General features: G+C 47.5%; 1 protein-coding gene and 1 long non-coding RNA gene across 2 annotated transcripts in view; both read left to right on the top strand.

The window, feature by feature from the left end:
• The window catches only part of LOC112463513 (protein deadpan-like), a 16,726-nt gene extending 1,411 nt beyond the window's left edge, over positions 1 to 15,315 (top strand). The window contains exons 2-3 of the mRNA XM_025029939.1: positions 6,497 to 6,724; positions 12,023 to 15,315. Coding sequence (XP_024885707.1) covers positions 6,497 to 6,724; positions 12,023 to 13,039 — 1,245 coding nt within the window. The 3' untranslated portion in view covers positions 13,040 to 15,315. The remainder of the gene's footprint in view (positions 1 to 6,496; positions 6,725 to 12,022) is intronic.
• Positions 15,316 to 17,886: 2,571 nt separating this feature from the next.
• On the top strand, positions 17,887 to 19,144 carry LOC112463512. Its single transcript, XR_003041802.1, has 2 exons — positions 17,887 to 18,750; positions 18,874 to 19,144. It is a non-coding gene; the product is annotated as an uncharacterized LOC112463512 (long non-coding RNA).
• Positions 19,145 to 20,624: the final 1,480 nt, after the last annotated feature.

The raw sequence follows: 20,624 nt of genomic DNA, 5'->3' as shown, positions 1-20,624 counted from the left end.
TCAACCTCTGAAACCGAGTAACAAATTTTTAAGAAAGGATATTATTTCCTCATACATATTATAGGATCTCAAATATTAGCGTTAATGTTCCTGAAATTAATTAGGGAAAATGTATGTAGACGTGTGGGTGGGGTGCGAGTGAGAGTAGAATTTAGAATGGAAATTGCAGCGCAAGCACGTAAAGATCATTTAATCACAGATTTTAAGAATAAAAGAAAAAGGAGAAGTCGAACGTGCGGGGGTGCGACACTCACCCCTTGCAGCGCAGCGCACGCGACCACGCGTCCCAGAACGCAACTCACCCTACCTCCCGATTTCTACCTCCTGCGCACTTAATCTGCGATGGTGAGTTCGCTGTTGTGACGCGAACCCGATACTGGACACGTGCGTCGTTTACACAACCGCTTGTCGTCCAAACCCTATATGTGAGAATTCGCTGATTTGTCAGTTGGGCCTCCAAATATACGGAAAGCACGGCAGTACAATATTCGCGTTAGATAAACATGAAATGCATTGTTGCGAAAAAAGTAGATGGACTATTTCTCTGGAAAATTAACTCTCACTTTTCCTCTTAGCTTTAATTTGATTTACCAAATGCATATCTACGTATTATAATACTTTTTACTTTAGCTGAAAGTTTTCTTTTTTACCCCTATTTAATATTTTGCAAAGAAAATATCAAATAAATTATATTTAATATAATATTGGATTTATATTACAAAAATAGATCAAGTTTCCAAGATACTTTTTGTATTTTTTATACGTCGAATTATAAAGAATCTAAAGGAAGAGACAACGTTGCGACTTGCGAGTCGCGGCGTTCAGCATGACTCCAGGAAAAGTTGGCGATTAAAAACTTGCGGCAAAAAGGAGCGCCAGCTCGGCGTTACTTCTAACAACTCTGTTATCCTCTCTCTAATCTCTGCGAAGTGTGTCAGTTTTGCAACGCGACAGAATCTGCAGGACCGCGGATTTCGAAGGTCCGACCTTCGCTCGTTTCCGGATCGTAAAAAAAATAAAAAAATAAAAAGCGCGCGCGGTTGCGGTGGCAATAGATACGCCGCGCGAGGCATAAAACTGATATCGCTCCCCACGTGGGCGCGCCGTTAAAATCGCAGCGAAACGCGCTACATACACGAACCGTTGAGCTATTAAGCGGCGAGATACGCGTGCCGACACAGGCGAGATTAAAATGTACCGTCAGAGGAGATAAAATTCGACACGTTAGAACAGATCGTATCGTCGTCGCACTTGGTGGCATAATTCTTTGCATAATTGACATTGTCTACGTCGAGATAACAAATCTAAAAGTATATAGCAATCGTTCTCTCAATCCTTCTCGAATTATATGGCGAAATTGTAGTTAGGAGAGCACGTGACAAATGAATTTCCTTGTTTCTCCTTGCCGTGCGGCAAAACGCAGCAGGTCGCAAGGGCACGTCGCGGCACGAACGACGAACGATGCGTGTCGGAGAGCCTTGTGACGCCAATTTGCAGTAATTGGACGTATTTACGAGCGGTTATCATACAGATCGTCCGGACGCCCCCGCCCGCGTGGTCGGCGCCGTTCAAAAAAAAAGTAACTGTAATTCAGTTTATCCAATTAATTCGCCGGTTCGGAAATGTGGCGGGATCACGCGTCATCTAAAGACCACGCTGTATTTGCCGCGCGTATAGAATTTTTCATCTGCAACTACGACGTAACATTTGGATAACTTTAACTCCCGCGCTCCTTGCTCAAATTGCACGGAATATTCACCGAAATATATTCATGAATTCTTAAATAAAAATAATCGGAGATTAACGCGCGATTTCACGGTTTCGCGCTCGCTCCGCGAAATTCCGTGTACCGAGAGTACTCGCGCGTGAATCCCGCGGTGTACACGTGCGTCAAATGCGGCTAGGAGGTGCCCTTTTAAGGCGATCCACGTTGCGTGTGAGAGTACGTTCGCTCGAGCGCGCCTGGAGCGCGAGCGGCGGTATCCTATTAGGAAAGTTTCCACGGTGACGAAAGGGCGTAACTTCGTGCACTCGTCTTTATTAGCGGAGTGGATTCGCGGCGGAAGACACGCGCGTCGCGAATGCGTGCTTAATAACGCAGGAATTTTAGGTGAAAAACTTTTTAACACGATCTTTTTTTGTAACCAAAACTTTTTTTTACAATCTGAAATCTCGGAGTCTTTTCGTTTTAAATGGACGATATGACAAAAAATTAAAAGGAGACAAATTGTACGCATATTAAATAAGAAATTATGATAGATTACATGTCAATAATTGATTTTTATGGATATATATTATTCTTGTATGTAGTGTAGTTGTATATTTCTTTTTTAATTTTTGGCTACAAGATATATTTTACATCTTAATCCGCTTCATCTCAAACACACACAAAGGCGAATAATATAAATTATAACATTTTAATGTTAACTTCCTACTCTGTCGCGTCTTGTTTTCGATTTATCTTTTCTCTTGCGTTGAGGAATTTTCCTTCGCTCATTCACGTAGTCCGGATAAACAACCGGGGAAGGAAGCAAAATAATTAACCTCACGGATAGCGATGCTATGAATGAAAATACAAAAGATTCCACCAACACTTTTAAATCTTGTAATCGAACTATACTTAAAGACATTAGTTGGAGCGCCTAGTAGATCGAAGTGCGAGGTCCGAGGATTGAACAATGGCTTTTATATAAACGTGAGAGAATTTCCTAGGTTCATTCAGAAAACTTCCTCTCTCTCTTCTCGTGATAAGAAATTCGTAATTTTTATCGCGTTATCGGAGCGGGCGGTTAAAGGAATTTCAAAAGGACGCTGTTGATCCACCGAGGTCAATAAAGCCTCGCAGGATTTCGAAACTGATGGGAGAGGAGAAGGGAAAGGAGGAAAAGAACGAAAGAGGAAGGAGGAAACGCGGTGGACGCCGGTCGTCGTCGGGCGACGGCTTAATTGACGGCACTTAACGGATCGTCGTTATGCCTGGCTTAATTACCTGTCGCTCGTTGCCGCTGGTTCGCGCATTTTAATCGATTTATCATATGCGAAGCGAAGGCGACGACGTGCCCGAATATGACAATGCAATGGACGGACATGCGACGATTACGTCTCCAGAATTCAAAAAGAAGCGACTTGAGCTTACCGAATTTCCTTGAAAGAAAAAACTTTAACCCTGTCTTTTAAAAACGATTCCAAAGTAGCGAAATAATTTTAACGCTCTTTATGAAACATCTATGCATCAATAATGAAAAATAAAAATAAAACTGTCGAATAAATTTGTATTAATTAGGAACACTATTAAGCGTCAGCCTCAATATTTTTTGGCGGTGTTGAGATTTGCGATTAACATAGATTAATTCTTGCTAAAAATAACGCTGTTCAATCCTCACGTGTTGCATATGAAACCAATTTGCTATAAGTCTGTATTTAAAAAGCGTTAGCATCTATGAATCGTATGGCCTTAGCTTCGATGTGCACAATGCACCAAAAAAATGGCCGTGACCGACCCACTGTTAGCGATGACTGGTGTTAAAACAGTCTGGTTGAAAAAAAAAATTCCGGCGAGGTTCGCACGTCGATGCTGATTCACAATGCTGTCGCCGTACGTGACGCGAAGTCGCAAACAACGAGAATGTGATTTATCGCGCGTAACGCGCTAATCGGCGGCACCGTCAAAGTCACGCCGTCACGCCGCGCCGCGCCGCGCCTCGCTCGCAGCTTGTCTCCCCTTTATCTCCCTTCTCTTTTTCCGCGCGCGCCTATCTTTCTAAGTCACGCCAACTGAAAGAGCGTCACGATAGTGCGCGGGAATTATCTTAGGGGTTACAATTTTTCGGTGGCTATCGGAGGAGCGGTGGAATTGAAGCGGAAAAATTCCTTTTCTTTGAAAGAAAGGTCGTCTGCGACGAGCAGTAATTAACGTTCTAAAAAAAAAAACAATGATAAAGCGAAGAGGGCGAAACTCGACGTTACTGATAATTCGCGCTTCTTCCAACGATTAAAATATTTGTCAGTCTTTTATTAGCGAGAATTTTTTTTATCGAAAGAATAGATTCTTCAAGCGCCAACGATACCTTTTAAATCTTCTACCGATTGCGAGCGTCGTCGGCTTTCGTTCAAGGAGTGCGAATCGAAGCGAAAGGAAAAGGAAGAGGGAGCAAATGGTCCACGACTAACCCAGTTTCAGCCTCCGAATCGCCGAGGCGTAATTTAAACGCCTCTATTACAAAATTCCTCTCCCGTTTCACCCGCAGGCACGCATGCACACGTACACACACACATACAAAGAGAGATACATCTAGACTTCTAGATGAGCGAACGAGGCCCGCACGAGAGTCCATCGTCGACAGACGCGCGTCTTCCCCCTTCTCCCTCCGCGCGTCCATCGCCCGCCCTTCATGCGCGCCTCTCGTAATAATAGAAGGACGCGACAGAGCAAGAGTGCCGTGCCGGTCGGCGGCGATGACACGCGCGTGCACACGCACACACACACGTACACGCGTGCGCGCGGACCACGTACGCACGCACACGAATACGCATGACCGCGCGGCGGCTCGCTCGTTTGTTTACCCGTCGCGGCGCTCCCGTGTGAACGCACCGCGCCGACTTCGCCTCGTCGTCCTCCTCCTCTTCTCCTCCCTCCCCGACCTCCTCCCTCGATCCCACCTTCTCGGTTTACTCTTCGTCGCCCTCGACGTATCTGCGGTGCCCCGCTCGCTCCGCACGCGTCCTCGCCTCTTATCCCTCTCGCCGACCGTCTCTCCGTCGCTCTCTCGCGCGCGGTAGTCGCAATTCTCCCCCCTTCCCCTTTCTCGTTAGAGCCCGACTTTGCCCGTCTTCGTCGTTCCGCGCGTCGCTTCTGCTCGCGACTTCCATCTCCGTCGCTCTCTCGTCCGCCCCGTATCTATCGCCGTGTCTCTCATCTCTCTTTCTCTCTCCGCGTGGCGCTCTGTAGCTCGCTACCTTCGTCTCTCACAGGGGGATACCCGCTGTCTTCTTTTCATCCGACGACCTCGCCGTCTCTCTTTCTCTTTCTCTCTCTTCTCTCTGGCACGCAGTCTTCTCTCGTTCCACGCCGTGAATATCTGTCGTCTCCCGCCTCGGCGGCGGACGTGCCTTTGCCGGTCCGGCCTCGCCATTTCGCACGCTATCCTCTTCCCACGTGGAACGTCGGCGTTTTGCTTTTTGTGTTCCTGCGTCTCCCTTTCCGTATCTCCTTTCTCCTCTAAACGTCGCTTCGCGATCTCGCTCTCGCCTCTACTCCACACTCCACGTTCCTCGTCTCGATAGATTAACGATTAGTGCGTCCGGCAAAATTATCACGCGTAGCACCTGCGCGAGAAGTAAATTTGCCGCTGACGTGAGCTTCCGAGACACCCGGTGCGTGTGCGCCTTCAACCTCCTCCGTCATCCGTTTTAGTCTGATCCACTTTATCCGGCTCTATCTCCGCTCATCTACGACTGTCGCGCATCTCGCGTCGTCGGAGATTGCCCCCCTCCCTCCTCGACCCGCGTCTCTCTCAGTGAGCGACGCGACCGACGTCGGCACACCGCCAGTGAGTTGAGAGACTCGAAAGAGCCACAAAAAAGAAGTGGAAGATTATTCGGAACGTTGAGACGCTCGTAAAGAACCGGCCTACGAGAGAGGCCGTACCTCCCGTTTCTTCCTACAGCGGCAAGAACTTCGATATTTCAGGCTCGGATGATGTGACATCCATCGTTGCCGCCACAGCTACGTTTGAACTTTCCTGGAGACTGAAATGGGAAACGAGACGAGAACGCGCGAAAGGGTAGTACCGCGTTCCTGAAGGGATGGAAGTCGACTAAAAGAAACGGAGGAGGAAAACGAGAAGCCGGCTCTCGTATACCTTATCCGGACTTAAAACCTGCTTACGCTCGATCTAGAACCGGTAGTGTCCCCGTAAAATCGACCACCCGGGCTCCGCGCGCACCCTGGATCCCCAGCTAAGGGAAAAAGAGAGACGCGGAAGCGCGCGAAATAGGTTGATACTTCTCGATAGTTTTGTCCGGACCTCGGCACTCGACGCGTTTGCCTTTCTCTCTCTCTCTGTCTCTCTCTCTTCTCTCTCGAATGGTCCGTGTCATTCTCCCGCCGTTGTTTCGCCCGCTCGCTCGTCACGCTCATCGCCGGCGGCTCCTCGTAAATCACCTCTTCCGCGAAGCGCGCGCGCAAAAAAAAGAAATAGTGTACTCCGGCTAGGATAGAGGAGCGTGTTCCATCCAGGCAACACGTTGACCTACTGTCGTTAAACCGCGAACGTTCGCGCGCTAGGAGCTCGGATGAAAGCTGTTTCAAGTTATTACTACTTTTTTTTTAACATAAAGAACATCAAAAACATACTTATAATCTCTGGAATAGCGACGCGTACTTCGGATCATGCGAATGTCCGACGGATAATTGTTGTGTGTTCTAATCCGCGTATTACCGGTCACGTTGTTGATAGACGTATTAAAGATCGTTTTCTTGCCCTCTCTTTTTCAGGCTAACAAACCACTAATGGAAAAACGACGACGAGCAAGGATCAACCAGTCCTTGGCGGCGCTGAAGGCGCTCATCCTTGACAGCGCCCGCCTGGAGAACACCAAGCACAGCAAGCTCGAGAAAGCCGATATCTTGGAGCTTACGGTCAGGCATCTGCAGCGGCAGAGATCGCTCGCTCAGCCCGGTCTGTCCAGGTACAAGGCAGGATACCAGGACTGCTCCAGAGAGGTAAGGGACACTTTTATACCTTAGGAGAGCGCGACGCGATATTATATTTTTAATAATCCACGAAGGGGAAAATGTTACAACTTTTATGAATTATCACAGCCGTTGAAATTTTAGTTTTACTAATGTGAAAGAGAAAATTTGCTTTAAAAGAACATATCTTTCTCGTTTTAAAATCCCGATCGATACGCCCGTATACCTTCGAGAAAATAAAACGAGGACCACATCGGCGAGGCCGACTACGATGCGGAAAAACGCGAGTTTTGCGTCACGTTTACCATTATACTCCGCACGTTTCGTCACGGGTTAGCACGGGAAAGGAACGCGGACGGGGATGAGGGAGCGGTGGGAGAGGGTGGTGAAAAAATTCCAACGCGTCCCCGGCGTACACCGAGGAGCGTGTAATCGGAGAACTCGGCGGAACTGGTTCGTGTTACACGGCGGAGAGGGATTTCTACCCGGTGGAAGAAGAACCCACCCGAAACCACCCTGCCCTCCGTCCCCTCCTTTCCCCGCGCCCGTTCTATCTCCACGACGACGATAGGTATCTAACGTATCGGGTTGTCGCCGGGGAGTCTCGCGTGACTCCAGCGAAGCTCAATCGCTCGTTCGTTAAGGAACGTCCAGTCGCGAAATCAGGGGAAACTCGTTGAAAGCGGACACCCCGTAAGTGCCCATCGCCCAGAATTTGCCGGATGAAACCTTGTGGTCGGATCTCCTGGTCGAGTCAGGTAGTCGCCCGATCGGGGAAGAGGGGGAGGGAAAGAGCCTTTAGTTTTCGGTTTCTGCGCGCGAAGACCCGGGCGCAAAGTGGAATTGTGTGACCAAAATCAATCTCTGCATATAGCAAATGCCAAAAATGGAAAAATTTTTACCGAAAATATCGTACGGTTAAAGAGAGAAGCATTACAATTTTACAGAAACCTATTGTTACGTATAAATTTAACATTTATTTATCAAAACCGTAGCATTTTATTGTTCATGAGCCATTGCACAACTTATGTCTTTCGCAATGCATTGTATTAAATAATTACAGTATTATGCAATAATCCAACTTACGGGGTATCCCTAGAAAAATCTGTTGCTCGGAACAAATTTTTTTTCCGAACTTTGGCCTTGTCTAGGCGGTACGGGGCGCGATACGTCGCGCCGCAGCATATAATACGTCGTATATCTTCATCGGTACGGCGCGGCACAAACGTGCCGCAGAACTCGAGGCGTCGCGTCGAGTCGATTGTCGGCTCGCTCGCCTCGACAAAGCGCACTTGTCACGATACAAAGCCCGGCCGTGCGCGCTGTACCTGTCGTGCGACCGCCTTATCAGAATGCTCACCGATAAAGTCGCCGACTTCCCGGCGCTAGGATATCACCGCTGGAAAGATGCAGCCCACACGAGGCGCGCGTGCTAGGAGTAACTATGCGTCAAAGGGAGAACACACAAATTGGGAAGTTATTCTCGTTGAAAAATCACGCGTGTGAGAGCAGGACGTATACTCGAGGAGTTTTAATCTTCTGCGGTCTTACGTCGAAGAGTAATCACTGTAATATATAGCTGTTATTTTAATTCTTACGAAATTGCTTTTCAAATTTTATCGCAACTCTTACAAAATCGTATTTACCCCGTACCCGCGGATAATTATTTTATCAAATAAATGTTTCATATATATGGTACACATGGGCACACACATACGAGTGCTGATTGAAGAATTCTGAGATTGCATTACACGTGTATTATTCCGCGCGCAACTGCGCAACGCAACGATGACAGCCATCCAAGGCCAAGGTCTTCTGCGTACACACACCGATATGGACCAGTAGCGTTCTACGTAAACGTTCTCACGTTCTATAATTTGATATGTACTCTAGCTAGGATACGGCACGGGTAGATATTTCTTTAATTGCGCGATAAAAGCGCGCTATCGGAATTTCACGTCAAACTTGAGAAAAGTAATTAAGAGACTTTCGAAATGCTGAATCAATTGTGCAGTTGGACAGGCAGCAGCCCCGGGAGCTTAAAAACATACAACGCGAATTCCGTGACATCCTCTTTAAGGAAAAGCGCGGCAGTAGTACTTTCCATTCTTGCGACAATAGAATAAATCGGAATAGCAACGTCGGACTTGCTTACAGTTCTCACTTAGTCGCTTATCATTCTTGATCACTTTCAAATCTCGAGAAACTTACGTGAAAAGAAGTCTCCCATTGATAAAGAGGAGAAGCCGCGGCCGTTTCTTAAAGAGGATGTCACAAAATTGGCCGTTACACGTTCTCCAGTCGTTTTGGAGCGCGGTAAAAAGAATTGGTATGCATTGGATTATTGATATATGAAGGTAGTTTTGTTCCAGTGTCACCACGCGCGGTATCAAGTTTAGAATAATATAGCCCCGAAAGTTTTCGATGAGCCCTCGTATATTAATAAGAAAATTGTTATTTAATACAGAGCATATGTAACACGAAACTCAAAACTTAATATATTCAAAATTATGTCTTCTATTTATTATATTTTCGCGCTTTCGTTCATTAAATAGTCTGTATGCAAAAACAAGCCTGGAGTCAATTCACCAACTTCGTGCGGAGATTCCCGGGTTGGGAAACTCCTCTCTCAGAATGTAAAATCTTTTAATTTCAATTGCTGAATAGATCCGGGTAGGAGGGGAGGGGGGGATCAAATTTCGCGACGCTCCCTGTGTTTCGGAGAGTCGAGAGAGCGTGTCTGAAATTTCGGGTGACGAGTTGAACGCCGCCCGGGCGAAATCACGGCGCGTGTGATATACGAGGCAAGGTAGGAAAGAAAGAAGAAAAGAAAGAAAAGACGGAGAGTGAGAACGAAGGAGCGAGTGTCCCTGCGGGGCAAACTTTATGGTCTTATAAAACCGACGGTCGACCAAGGCGACATGTCCTGCCATTGCCCGCGGTCCTTCCCATCCTCCCCTCGGGATCTCGTTTCGCCCGTCGAAAGTATTGTAACATTTCTGCTCGTCTCTGCGAGCGCGAAACGCGCTATTCGTCGTTCGTTCCTGCCTCTCTCAATGTCGAAAAGTAAAACGGGAAACGGGCGCGGCGAAACCTCGAAACATCGACGTTTTCCGGAAACTCCGGGAGATCGGCATGCGCATGAAAATTAATGGGTTCCCCGAGGAATTCTAAAGCGCATCTGCAATCATATATAATAAACTCTTCGGTTTCTTCGAAGCGGATCTTACTTTAACGGAATTTTAATTCTGAAGCTAAAAGTTGGCCCAGACACGCTCGATGAATTGTCGTCGAATTTTCTTTGAGACAGACTACGAATTTGTCAAAGGGTCTGAGGATCGCGTGTGTATGTATATATGTATATATTCCTGAAATACAAGAACGGCACGATTCACTTTGAGAGGGAGAGATACGCGAAAACCAGGTCAAAAACCACCCACGCATAGAGATGATTTCTCTTTTACGTGGAACACATATAAATATTCTGTAAAGAAACCGATTCTTAAAATATAGTAGTTACGTACATTAAAGAGTATCGATCGTTATCATCTTTTCTTTGGTATTAATTTAATTCTCCGTTTGTACTTATACAGTTTATTTGCATTCTCTGTGCAGGGTCTCACATTTGACGCTATTTTTCTCTACTTTAAAGTATTAAAAAAAATCTGAAAAAAATCACGAAACGTACGTCTATCTACATTGTAGTTGACGAATTTGAAGTCAGTTTGATAACCATCGCTTATTTAATATTTTCTGGCAGGCTCGCCAGTTTTGCAGTTACGAGCAGATGTCATTTTGATTTGGACGCCGTAGACCCGCGTATACAGACGGAGGGTTAATTTATGACCCTTTAGAAACATACACATGCATAATAAGATCGAAAGTGCGAATTTCGTTTCTCCTAATTGCTGACGTGTGCGATTAACCCACATTCGCGGATATCTGCTCGATACGCGATCTTTCTCCCCGAAGTCGTCTCTTTCCAGCGGGAGGCGGCGGTGGTAGCGGCGGGATTCGGTTGCTTTATTTTGAAGCAGCGACCCATAAAAGCTCTCTCGCGCGCGTTCGCGGCTCGCCGCAGAATTATTGTCCGCCGCCAGCGGCGGCGCGGCGGCAACGGCGACGATAGTTTCGCCGGCGAAGCAACGCGCGCTCGATACGCCGCCGTGTGAAATATAGCGCGCGATACGCTACGCGATTAGAGATCAATCGCGCCGCTTCCGCCCGAATCGCCGCCGCTTCCACTCGCAATTCGGCCCTCTTCCGGTCTACCGCGACCTCGTGTCGTAACAGTCGCGCGCTACTGACTTTTTCGACGATTCATCGTTTTTCGCGCGCACCGTACATCGATTAAAATGCGATATAATTCACGGATATTATTTCCCAGTTTTTGAAATTCCACAGATCCACGTTACGATTTCTCAAATTTCTTCCCGACTTTCGAATAAAAATGCGAAGACATATCCGTTGGCGCGTTGAGAAAACTCTATCCGAATTCGTCGAAGATACGCCCTCGCACACGGGTTATCTTAAATTCTTGCGGCAAAATTTCGTCTAATGCGCAATTCAATCTTCCTCTTTAATTATCTCGAAATATCGAACCCCGCCGGTGCATTATTATAAAATCCCGCCTGATTATCTTCCGCGCGCAGCACGTTAATCAGCGGGCCGCTCTAAGCGCGCGTTAATTAGTGATTCGCGGCGATAATAACTGGCCGCGAAAAGTTCGCGCAGTTGCGTCGTCGCAGCTCCACCCGACCAACGGGTTAAAGAGCGTTTTATCGCGCCGGTTGTTATCGCCGACACGTACGAAAATAAATTACGGGCCAGCGCGCGGGGGTCCGTCCAGGTCGCGCGCAGCTTGGGAGGGGTACCGCGGGTACCGGGCAACAAATAATCACGCGGCGCCCGTTACTCGACCATACCGTGCGGATTAAAGAGCGAAATATTCAATTACGTCTGGCGGTCGATAATGACTGACGCGCGCGATCCCGCGCCCGTGGTCGAGAGCGGAATTTCCAGCGCGCACAATATATTTTCCCGGCGTTGACTCGCGCAAATGTTTGTTCATCGCTGGCGTTACCCGCTCGCAAAAATCGTCCCTCCACCACTCGTGGTATTGTTCGCAGATTGGCTGTCGCGAGAAGCTCGATCGTTCCCTTTTGAACGACGTCAGTTCCTGGGCGCCGCTCAATGTCTCGGTTTCGTGACCGCTCGCGTGCGTTTGCATGAAATTCTAATGATCGCGAGCATTATTCAACCGCACGAGGCGCGCGCGTTTACCGATGGACCGGCATCTACATCGTTGGTGTCGTTGTCGTGTTTCAGGTGAGTCGCTATCTCGATGCGCCAGACATCATCACGGGCAACACCACGCCGATGGACCCGGCGGTGAAGCAGCGGCTGCTTCGCCACCTCGACAGCTGCGTGTCGGAGCTTGACCTGGACCTGGGCTCGCGGCCGGACAGCGGCCTGGGCAGCAGCCCGGGCAGCGTGACGGATCGCGTGGCGGGAACGACGAGCCCGGGCCCGCTGGACCACCACGTGCCGGTCGGGCCGCATTGCAGCGCCGCGCTCACGCCAGCCGGCCTGATCAAGTCCGAGATCCCGGAGATGGTGGAGGCGGCACGGCCGGACAGCAGTACTACCGCCGGCGACGAGAACAACAACAGCAGCCGGCCGACCTCCGCCTTCAGTCAGGTGAACCCGGCGACGTTGGACCCACACCATCCGCATCATCCGTCGGGCCTGCCGGTCGATCAGGCGTCCACGTCGCAGCAGAATCCCAATATGCTCTCCGTGGTGCAGGTGATACCCTCCCGATTGCCGGACGGCCAAGTGGTTTTCCTGCTGCCGAGCCACTACGTGCAACTGGCGGCGGCAGCCGCGGCGAACGGCATCAGCATCGGCCCGAATCCACCAACGGCGATCTGGGCGGCGACCAACATGTCGCTGCTCAAGGCAACCGATAAGCTGGCGAAGCGACCGCACGAGGACATCGGCCAGGAGTGGCAGGATCCTACCGGTGGCCTGAAGCCCAGCAAGAGCCCGCGGATGGAACAGCCGGAGCAGCCGCTCGACTTCACCACCACGTCCAAGAAGATGAAGACCGCCAGCTCGAGAAACTCGACGCACTCCGGCGTCGTCGATCATCACCATCATCTGCGGCAGCAGCAGCAACACCAGCAGCAGGCCCGTCTACCGACCGAGACCGGCGGTCCCATCGTCCACGAAGATAGACCGTCTAGTCACGCGGACAGCGAGGTCGCCGTCGGCATGCCTTCCCCGTCGCCAGTCGGCCAGCAGCCGGTCAAGGATGAGGAGGGCATGTGGAGACCATGGTAAAGATCCGATGTTCTTTATCTTTGTAAATAGAAGTGTATCTTGTGAAGCGCGCGTGTGCGAAACCGGAAATCGCGCCGGTGCGCAGCTGCGATCGTCGTCTACCGCGGAAATCTTCCTTACATAGCTCTACGATCAAGTCGTGTACCCTTATAGCACGTATCTGGATGATTGGTCTCTTCGGTCAGTAAAATCGACGCACGTTATTGGAAATAATTTTGGAGATGTAAAATTGTCGTAGATTTTAAAAATTATTTTTAAGATAGGTGCGCGCCATTGAAAATTTTCAAGTCCGGACGCGAGAAACTTAATATTTTTCTGACAAAGTAGCGATTGAAGATACGAGAGGAATTGTCGCGTTTATTTCGGGGCGCACGTTGCAAATTGTTCATTGCGGCACATAGCGAGCTCGAGAGAGATACGTCCCTGGGCGGAAATGCGCGTACATTTCGAAAAGTGCTCCTCAATTAGCGTAATATGATTCTCAAAAGAGTGGCGATACGCGAAGCCAAAAGTAATTAACGCGCGATATTTATTTACGTTATTACGAGGGGGAGAATTGGCAATGACACAATTTTCGCGATAATGCAATCCGCAATCGCGGGGTTGCGCGCGATCGGCGAGTTTTCACAGGCGCGCGGGAAATTAACGCGATTGGCGTTAATATCGAGAGGAATGCTAATTGGCAGAGGAGGGGCACTCGAAATTACCCCTTTCGCGCAGCCGCAAGGTCGACGAATTTTACCGCACCGTCGAAAGTGATAATATACCGTTATTATTCTACCGATCTTTGGATTTTCGCGCTCGAGGCAGAGAGCCGAGGAAAACCGCGGCTGACTTTTTTTCCTTTTTTTCCCCCCGCCCTCTCTCCCGTCGCACCACTTGCGCTCGGCTGTCGGAAACGAGTACACGGAAAAGGCGTATGCGCATTCTCGCCTAATAACTCCGGCGCGCGCGTGACGTCAGCGTTTCTTGCGACGGCGCTAATGAAGCCTTTAATTTGCATCGCGTCCAAAAGTGCGCCGCGGTCGTTAAATCCGCTGCACAGCGCTCCAGCGTTATTCTCGCGAAAGCGCCGTTCGAATAACGAGCGCGTTCGACGCCTCGGCGTTTGCGTCTCGCGCAAATGCCCGAGATTTTCGCCACGGCGAGACGATTGCGGAACGGGCGATTCAACCGAGGGGATGAAACCGTAAACGAGCGAGGCCATAGGCGAGACATAACGTAACACGGAACATTTAATGATCTTATAGCGTGACTCGAAAAGAGATAAAGTGCCGTGTACTTCCTTTTATTTCGAAGATCGCGCGGTTTGCCGCGCGCTATTTTTAGAAACATTCAGAAAGGTGAGGACGTATTAATCTCCGACGCCTATTTTAATTTCGTTACGGAAAACGTAAACTTTCAACACGAAAATAAGCCACTCCAGGCGTTACGTCTCGCCAGCCAAAGTATTCGATCTTCATTTTATTTTGATTTATATAATATTTGCGTATATTTCCTGTTCAGTCTCGGTATCGATCGGATCCGATCCGAATTGATTTGTGCTTCTCCCCCCCGTGGAATAAGACTGACGGGGCAAGGAACAGAAGCGACGACGACGCGCAGCGACGCGAATGTCTCGAGGAGAGCGGTTGCGAATGCCAAAACAAGAGAGCGAGTGTGAGATCAGGATTGTAAAAACTTATACGCCTAAACTTCTGCAATTTTTCCCTGTGGAGACAGCGGAGCCGCTCGGTCCCGCGAGTTTGCGATTGTGCAAAAGCGACAAAAGAAATCGTTTTGACGTAGTTGCGCGTGAAAACGCGCTACAAGATAACTGTATGTATGTAAATGATGGAGTAATTAGTTTACGATTATTAAGAGAGAAAGAGAGCGCGCGCGAGAGAGAGAGAGAAAGGGCAGCGAGTATGCGAGAGAATGAGGAAGAGAGAGAGAGAGAAAGGAAGAATGCGTGCGTTTTAGTCCGCCATTCATGTACATAGCCTCTCGATCGGAATTATTGCTATTTGCGAGATATAGATTTATTTTGATGTTATCTAGGTGTATACGGCGAGAGAGAGAGAGAGAAAGAGAGAAAGAGGATGCGTTTGTGTGCGTGTATCGCGCGAATAGCGAGCGTTCTTTTGTGGAGGCGCGACCAACAATCGCGCTCAGCGTAGCGAGAAGTCATCATCTCACCTAATTTACGTCTGTAATTGCTAAATATCCTGGGATTCGAATTCCTTATTCGATGTACTTAGACACGCAGTCAATATAGGCATGTATATTGAACTGTATACGCTACGCCCATGTGTCTTTTTATTATTATTATTCCCCGCCTAATCGAATAACGAAATCGATTGTCCGATCCACGATTCCTAAGCTTCCCAAGAATTTCGATTTAATCCCCCTAGTTAGGATTCTTTCTTTCGTCGATCTCGATTATAGTCTACGTATAGGTATCAGCAGTCTTCGAAGCTGATCGTCGGACGTTGATCAAGAATTGTCTAAGGTAAGTACTTAAATTATAATTTTTAATAATCTGTGAAACATATAAATAAAAAAAGGTATGCCCAGGATACGTGAATGTACATACTTCGAAAATTTTAATAAAATACATGGAATTTTTTTTCCAATTCTCCGCGGTATAGTCTCTCATACTTTTCTTGTCTCGTCGCGGTTCTAAAATATCGAGGAGCACCGCCCGAAATCGGTTTCGAATCGGCCGGGATCATATCCCTCGCTTGTTCCCTTCCTTTTTTTTTTTTGTCAATTTGCATCGCCTTGCGCGGTCGACCTTCGGCGAGCGCCTTTCGCGAGGAAAAGGCGACGGCAACGACGGGCGGTGGGATCGTTAATGCGATTTTTTTCCTGGCCATTAAACTTTTTGCCGGGACGTCCCGGGCGGCGCGGCGCGCGCTGCCGGAGAAACCGATTACCGATCGTTAAAGTCTGCCTGTTTGCGCCCGGCGAAATGACCGTTCGCACGCCTTTCCTGTGCCTGCCCGCCGCGCGTATAACCGTAACGTAAAACAGGCGTAAAGTCCGCTTGGCAAATGAGCCAAATCCGTTTCCGCGACTGCCCGTTTACCGGAAACCGGTTTGTCGGAACGCCGAGGCCCCTCCGACACGTAATTAACGATAAAACGAACATCTCACGGAGAGGCCGCTCCTTTCGGATAAGGACGACGCAGTTCTCGGCGAGATTCTTCCTAAGAACCTTAATGGTGCGGATCACCTTATTTAGAGTCACGCCGTTCTCTAAGCAGCAAATGTGCGTTAGAGCGTAGACACGCCCGCGTGTTTTTTTTTTTTTTTTAATCTCATATATATATTTTTTTTAATAGAGCTTCCGCAAATCTTCGATTTTCATCACGTTACGTAAAATGTAATGTCGAACATTGAGCAAGATATCGATAGTTTAAAATATATCTCATTCATCACTCTTCGATCTTTGATCTTATGAATTATCCACTTTAACACAATCCATGGATTCACAGATTCTCGTCTGAAAATTTATTCGTAGAATTCCTCGAAGTCACAAAGTGTCCCGACCGTTCGTAGAAAATAATCCTCATTATCAAAAAAAAAATGGAGCACAGATACGCCCCCGCCTGTACTTTACAATTTCTTATATTTTTCTGAGAGATCGCTTTCGCTTATTTTTTATTTTTATCGTATCATTATATAACATAGAATGACGAGTAAAATATCGATAGTTTAAAAATATCACGATTTCTCCTCAATTTTTAATTTCGGAAATTCGCTTTACGTAATCATGGAATCCATATTATATAGTTCCTCGAAGTCATGAAAGTGCGTTTGTAGAAAATTTTCCGTCTCATCGAAAGAAAAATTAGAGCGACCAGATCGAGGCCGCGTTGCGCAAGTTGGGAAAAGAGCGATTATCATTATCCGACGAGCTTACAATCGGCGCTTTATCGCACAATCTCGCCGCAAAAGCACGCAACGACTGATCCCCGACTGGCGCGTAGCGCGACGCAATCAATTTTTTGTTGTTTGGCAAATAAAATCTAATGCACACGTACGCGCGCGTGCATACTCACACACACACATACATATATATGGACACGCGCGTGTATGTATGTACGTAATAATGGATCAATCCTGCCGCGTAGATCAAGTTACGTGATCGCGCAACAATCACGGCAATTATGGACGAGAGATCAATCGATACCGTGTGCGATCATCCCGCACGAATGGAAAAAGTGTAAGAGAGAAAAAAGAAGTGAGAGGGAAAGAGAGAGAGACAGAGAAATTCGCAACATCGATCCGCGCTTGGCTTCGATTGTTTCCATGACGAAAGAACGTGGAAAACTCATCAGGGTCTTTAGTAATACTTGTTATAATACGCAGTTTGCGTTATCTTTTTCGTTTAAATTAAAAGTTTTAGGTGTTTTTCTGCCACTAATCTTTCTTCATTTCGCATCAATGTTATTATTTTTAAAATTATTTATATTATAATAATTTATTTTATAATAATAGTTTTTAATTATTGACGTCTCACCCAATGTTCGATATTACACGATCTCACATAACGTTATGCATAAAATATTCTGAAACATTTTTAAAAAAGCGCTCCTCGGTGGAAATAGAGAAATCAATGTTCTCATAAGCGTGCGGTGACGTTGGAATTTAGCGAAACTGTCGGCGTGGTTTTCATCCGAAAACAAGGCAAATCTCTCTCTTTCTCTATTTCTTGGCTCATTCGCCCACGGCTCCTTCCCTTGCCTAATGCATAATATATGTAGCGCCGCAGCGCTTCTTCTCCTTCCGCGAGGAGAAGGCACTGCAATACTCTGCATTATTGATGCGCCTTATCTGCCGCGTGAAATCCGCGTAGTAAGGTAAATGTCCCCATGGCCGACCATGTTCCCTCTACCGACTTTTTTGACGTGAAACGTTGTTTACGAGGCTGCTGATTCAACAACACGTTCATTAGTGCAGTGGAAAAATTCAGGAATTCGTGCAGTACAAAATAATTATAACGTGCAGAGTAAGTACAATAGTTAAATATATTTTTTTTCGCATTTCTTGCCGCACGTCACCATCCACGCGTATTCTTAAGAGTGAGGTTAGGAATTGTCGGTCGCCTAAATAGTCCGTATTTCGTTCAAAATCCTTTTGTAAGGAATAATCCGAGCGCTAAATGGTTTGTTACAATTTGATTGCCATATTCGAAAAAAAAAATTAGTCAAAAACTGTCATTTTTTTTATTTATTCGATGGTCGAGGTCAGACACAGCAAAACGCCTGCATGTCCCCAGTACCATACACGTAAACGTCAGTATCATCGAAGCTGCGGAAGCCGACGGCTGCGGTGAGGTTATCCGCTTAGAGGCAGTACTATGTGGGATCTCGGTAGTCGCGGCGCCGTGGTGTTGAGTGTGACGTGTGGGTGCGTGCTGATATACAACGCCTGCTCGTCAACGACAGTCTGCTGTCGCCGCACGCGTATCACGTTCTCGGTTACCTGCGGGAGGCGATTCACGAGCTCGGCGCGGCCCTCCGTGTCGTCCACGTCCACGGTACCGGTTACGTGCGTAAGCTCTGGCACAGTGCGAGCCGTTGTTACCGCGAGCGTTTCCCTTCGTTCAGGATGGACAGGCGACGCGCGAGCAATTATCAGCTCAGCAGCGACTCGTACGCTGCCAAGCGCGGAGAGTCGCCGTCGTTACCGTCATCGCCATCGTCGTCGTCGTCGTCGTCCAGGTTTGGCTTGATAAAAATACCTTTTCATGACTTATGTGTATTTATCATGTTTATCATTGATTTATGTTTATTTTTATGTTTACTTTTCGGTTGAAACCTCCGCCTCGCATGCTCTGAAAAAAGGTAATCGGTAATGGGGACATGCCCGGTCAAAATTGGACACAGCTGGTCGGTAGAGAGGGCACGCACTAGTGCGCCTTTATTCTTCTCTATCTAGAAAAATACTTGACGGAATGGATTGAGCCTACGATTTTTGGAAAGTGCATGGATGAAGCTATCCACCAGTATGAAACTCTTTATCGAATTTATTTTTGTCACGCTTGACAACGCCATTCTTTTGTTGGGTCGGCCTTATAGGTGTCGGCCATAGGGACATTTACCTTACACGTTTAGACGCCGCGCCGTCACGCGACGGCGATCAGTCGAATTTATATGCCGTGAAATATTCGACGTTGAAAATTATCAAGTTCATAAAACAGTCAGACGGACTTGAAATATATCTGGCGGCAACGAGGCCAACGATCAGCAAAGAAAGTCTTCATCTCTCGAAGAAGCGCGCGATACCGTGTCGATGTATACTACCTTGTACACGCGCGAGTCAGATCCGGAAAAAAAGATCGAACGAACGAGTAAATGAACGATCGAGCGACTGGATTTTATTAGCACCTCGGGGCCTGGAGGTCCGGGTCCAAAGTTGTAATTTTACAGATGCGGAGAAGGAGACGAGAGACGCGCCGGGATAGACGGAAAGAGAGACATCGGTTTATTATTAGCCAGACATAAAGAGAGAACGAGAAACGCTATTTATTAAAGGGGGCAGCGAGGAGAATGAAAAAAAAAAAGGGAAGCCGAAGCAGAAGGTGCGTGCTGTTGACTACTGGCGAGGGCAGTCTTTAAATCAGAGGCTTTTAGATCACATCCGTCTCGAGATTCATGGCGCGGTGCTTTCCTCTGCCCCTCTCTCTCTCTCTCTCTCTCTCTGGATTTTGTTTTATTCCCTTCTCTTCTTTCTCCCTTTCTCTCGACTTTGTATGGCCACTAATTGAGCCGTATCATTAGCATACGCTGTCGCTTCTCCGTCCGCTCGTCAGGCACCTGACCGGCTATTAAAAGCTCATTATTGCGAGGTTTTACGCGGGCGCGCGCGTAATTTCAGCTCTCCGCCGACCGATTCGTCTCTCGTGACAACCGCGACTCTCACATTATCCCGTTTCTCTCCTCTCTCTTTATCCCTTTCCCTGTTCCTGTCTCCCTGCTTCAGATCTTTCTCTCCCTGCGGCTCCTACGTGTAAGTCTTGGTAGCTTTACGCCACCGACATCTTTCGCCAAGCGTCTTTCGAGCAATCGATCGCTGCGCATGTAAAATACGATCTTGACTGTGCAAAACGGCAATTGATCGAGCACGATTATTTATTTGGTGTTCCATCCGATTGCGGATGGAACACCAAATAACTACTATCGCGATTTATTACCGCGGTTCGATACTCTACATAAGAGTTGACGGTTTAAATCGAGAATATTAGACATAGTTATAATTAAAATTGAGAAGTTCAGTGCGAGAATACTACATAATATATAAATTCTCAGAGGTCAATTTTAAATACAAACATATTTTAAATACAATTAAGATACAATTAATGTGTATTTGAATACATTTTCTACGATTATATTTAAATACGTTTCGATACAATTTTAGGGACAAAACTGGAACCTTTCTTAAAAGTTACTTACGAGTTTGCCTTGCTTTTGTCTTTCGACCTCGGCCGCAGAAAATTTCACGGAAGAGCAGCGGAGGAGGATGGAACCACGCAATAAGGTGAAACGAAGCACACACACACACACACACACACACACACACACACACACACACACAC

Source organism: Temnothorax curvispinosus, unplaced genomic scaffold (assembly GCF_003070985.1).
Source record: "Temnothorax curvispinosus isolate PA1 unplaced genomic scaffold, ASM307098v1 QBEX01013395.1, whole genome shotgun sequence".
In the NCBI taxonomy this organism is placed as follows: domain Eukaryota; kingdom Metazoa; phylum Arthropoda; class Insecta; order Hymenoptera; family Formicidae; genus Temnothorax; species Temnothorax curvispinosus.
Note: the sequence above shows the minus strand (reverse complement) of the source record. Positions and strands in the feature narration are given on the sequence as shown.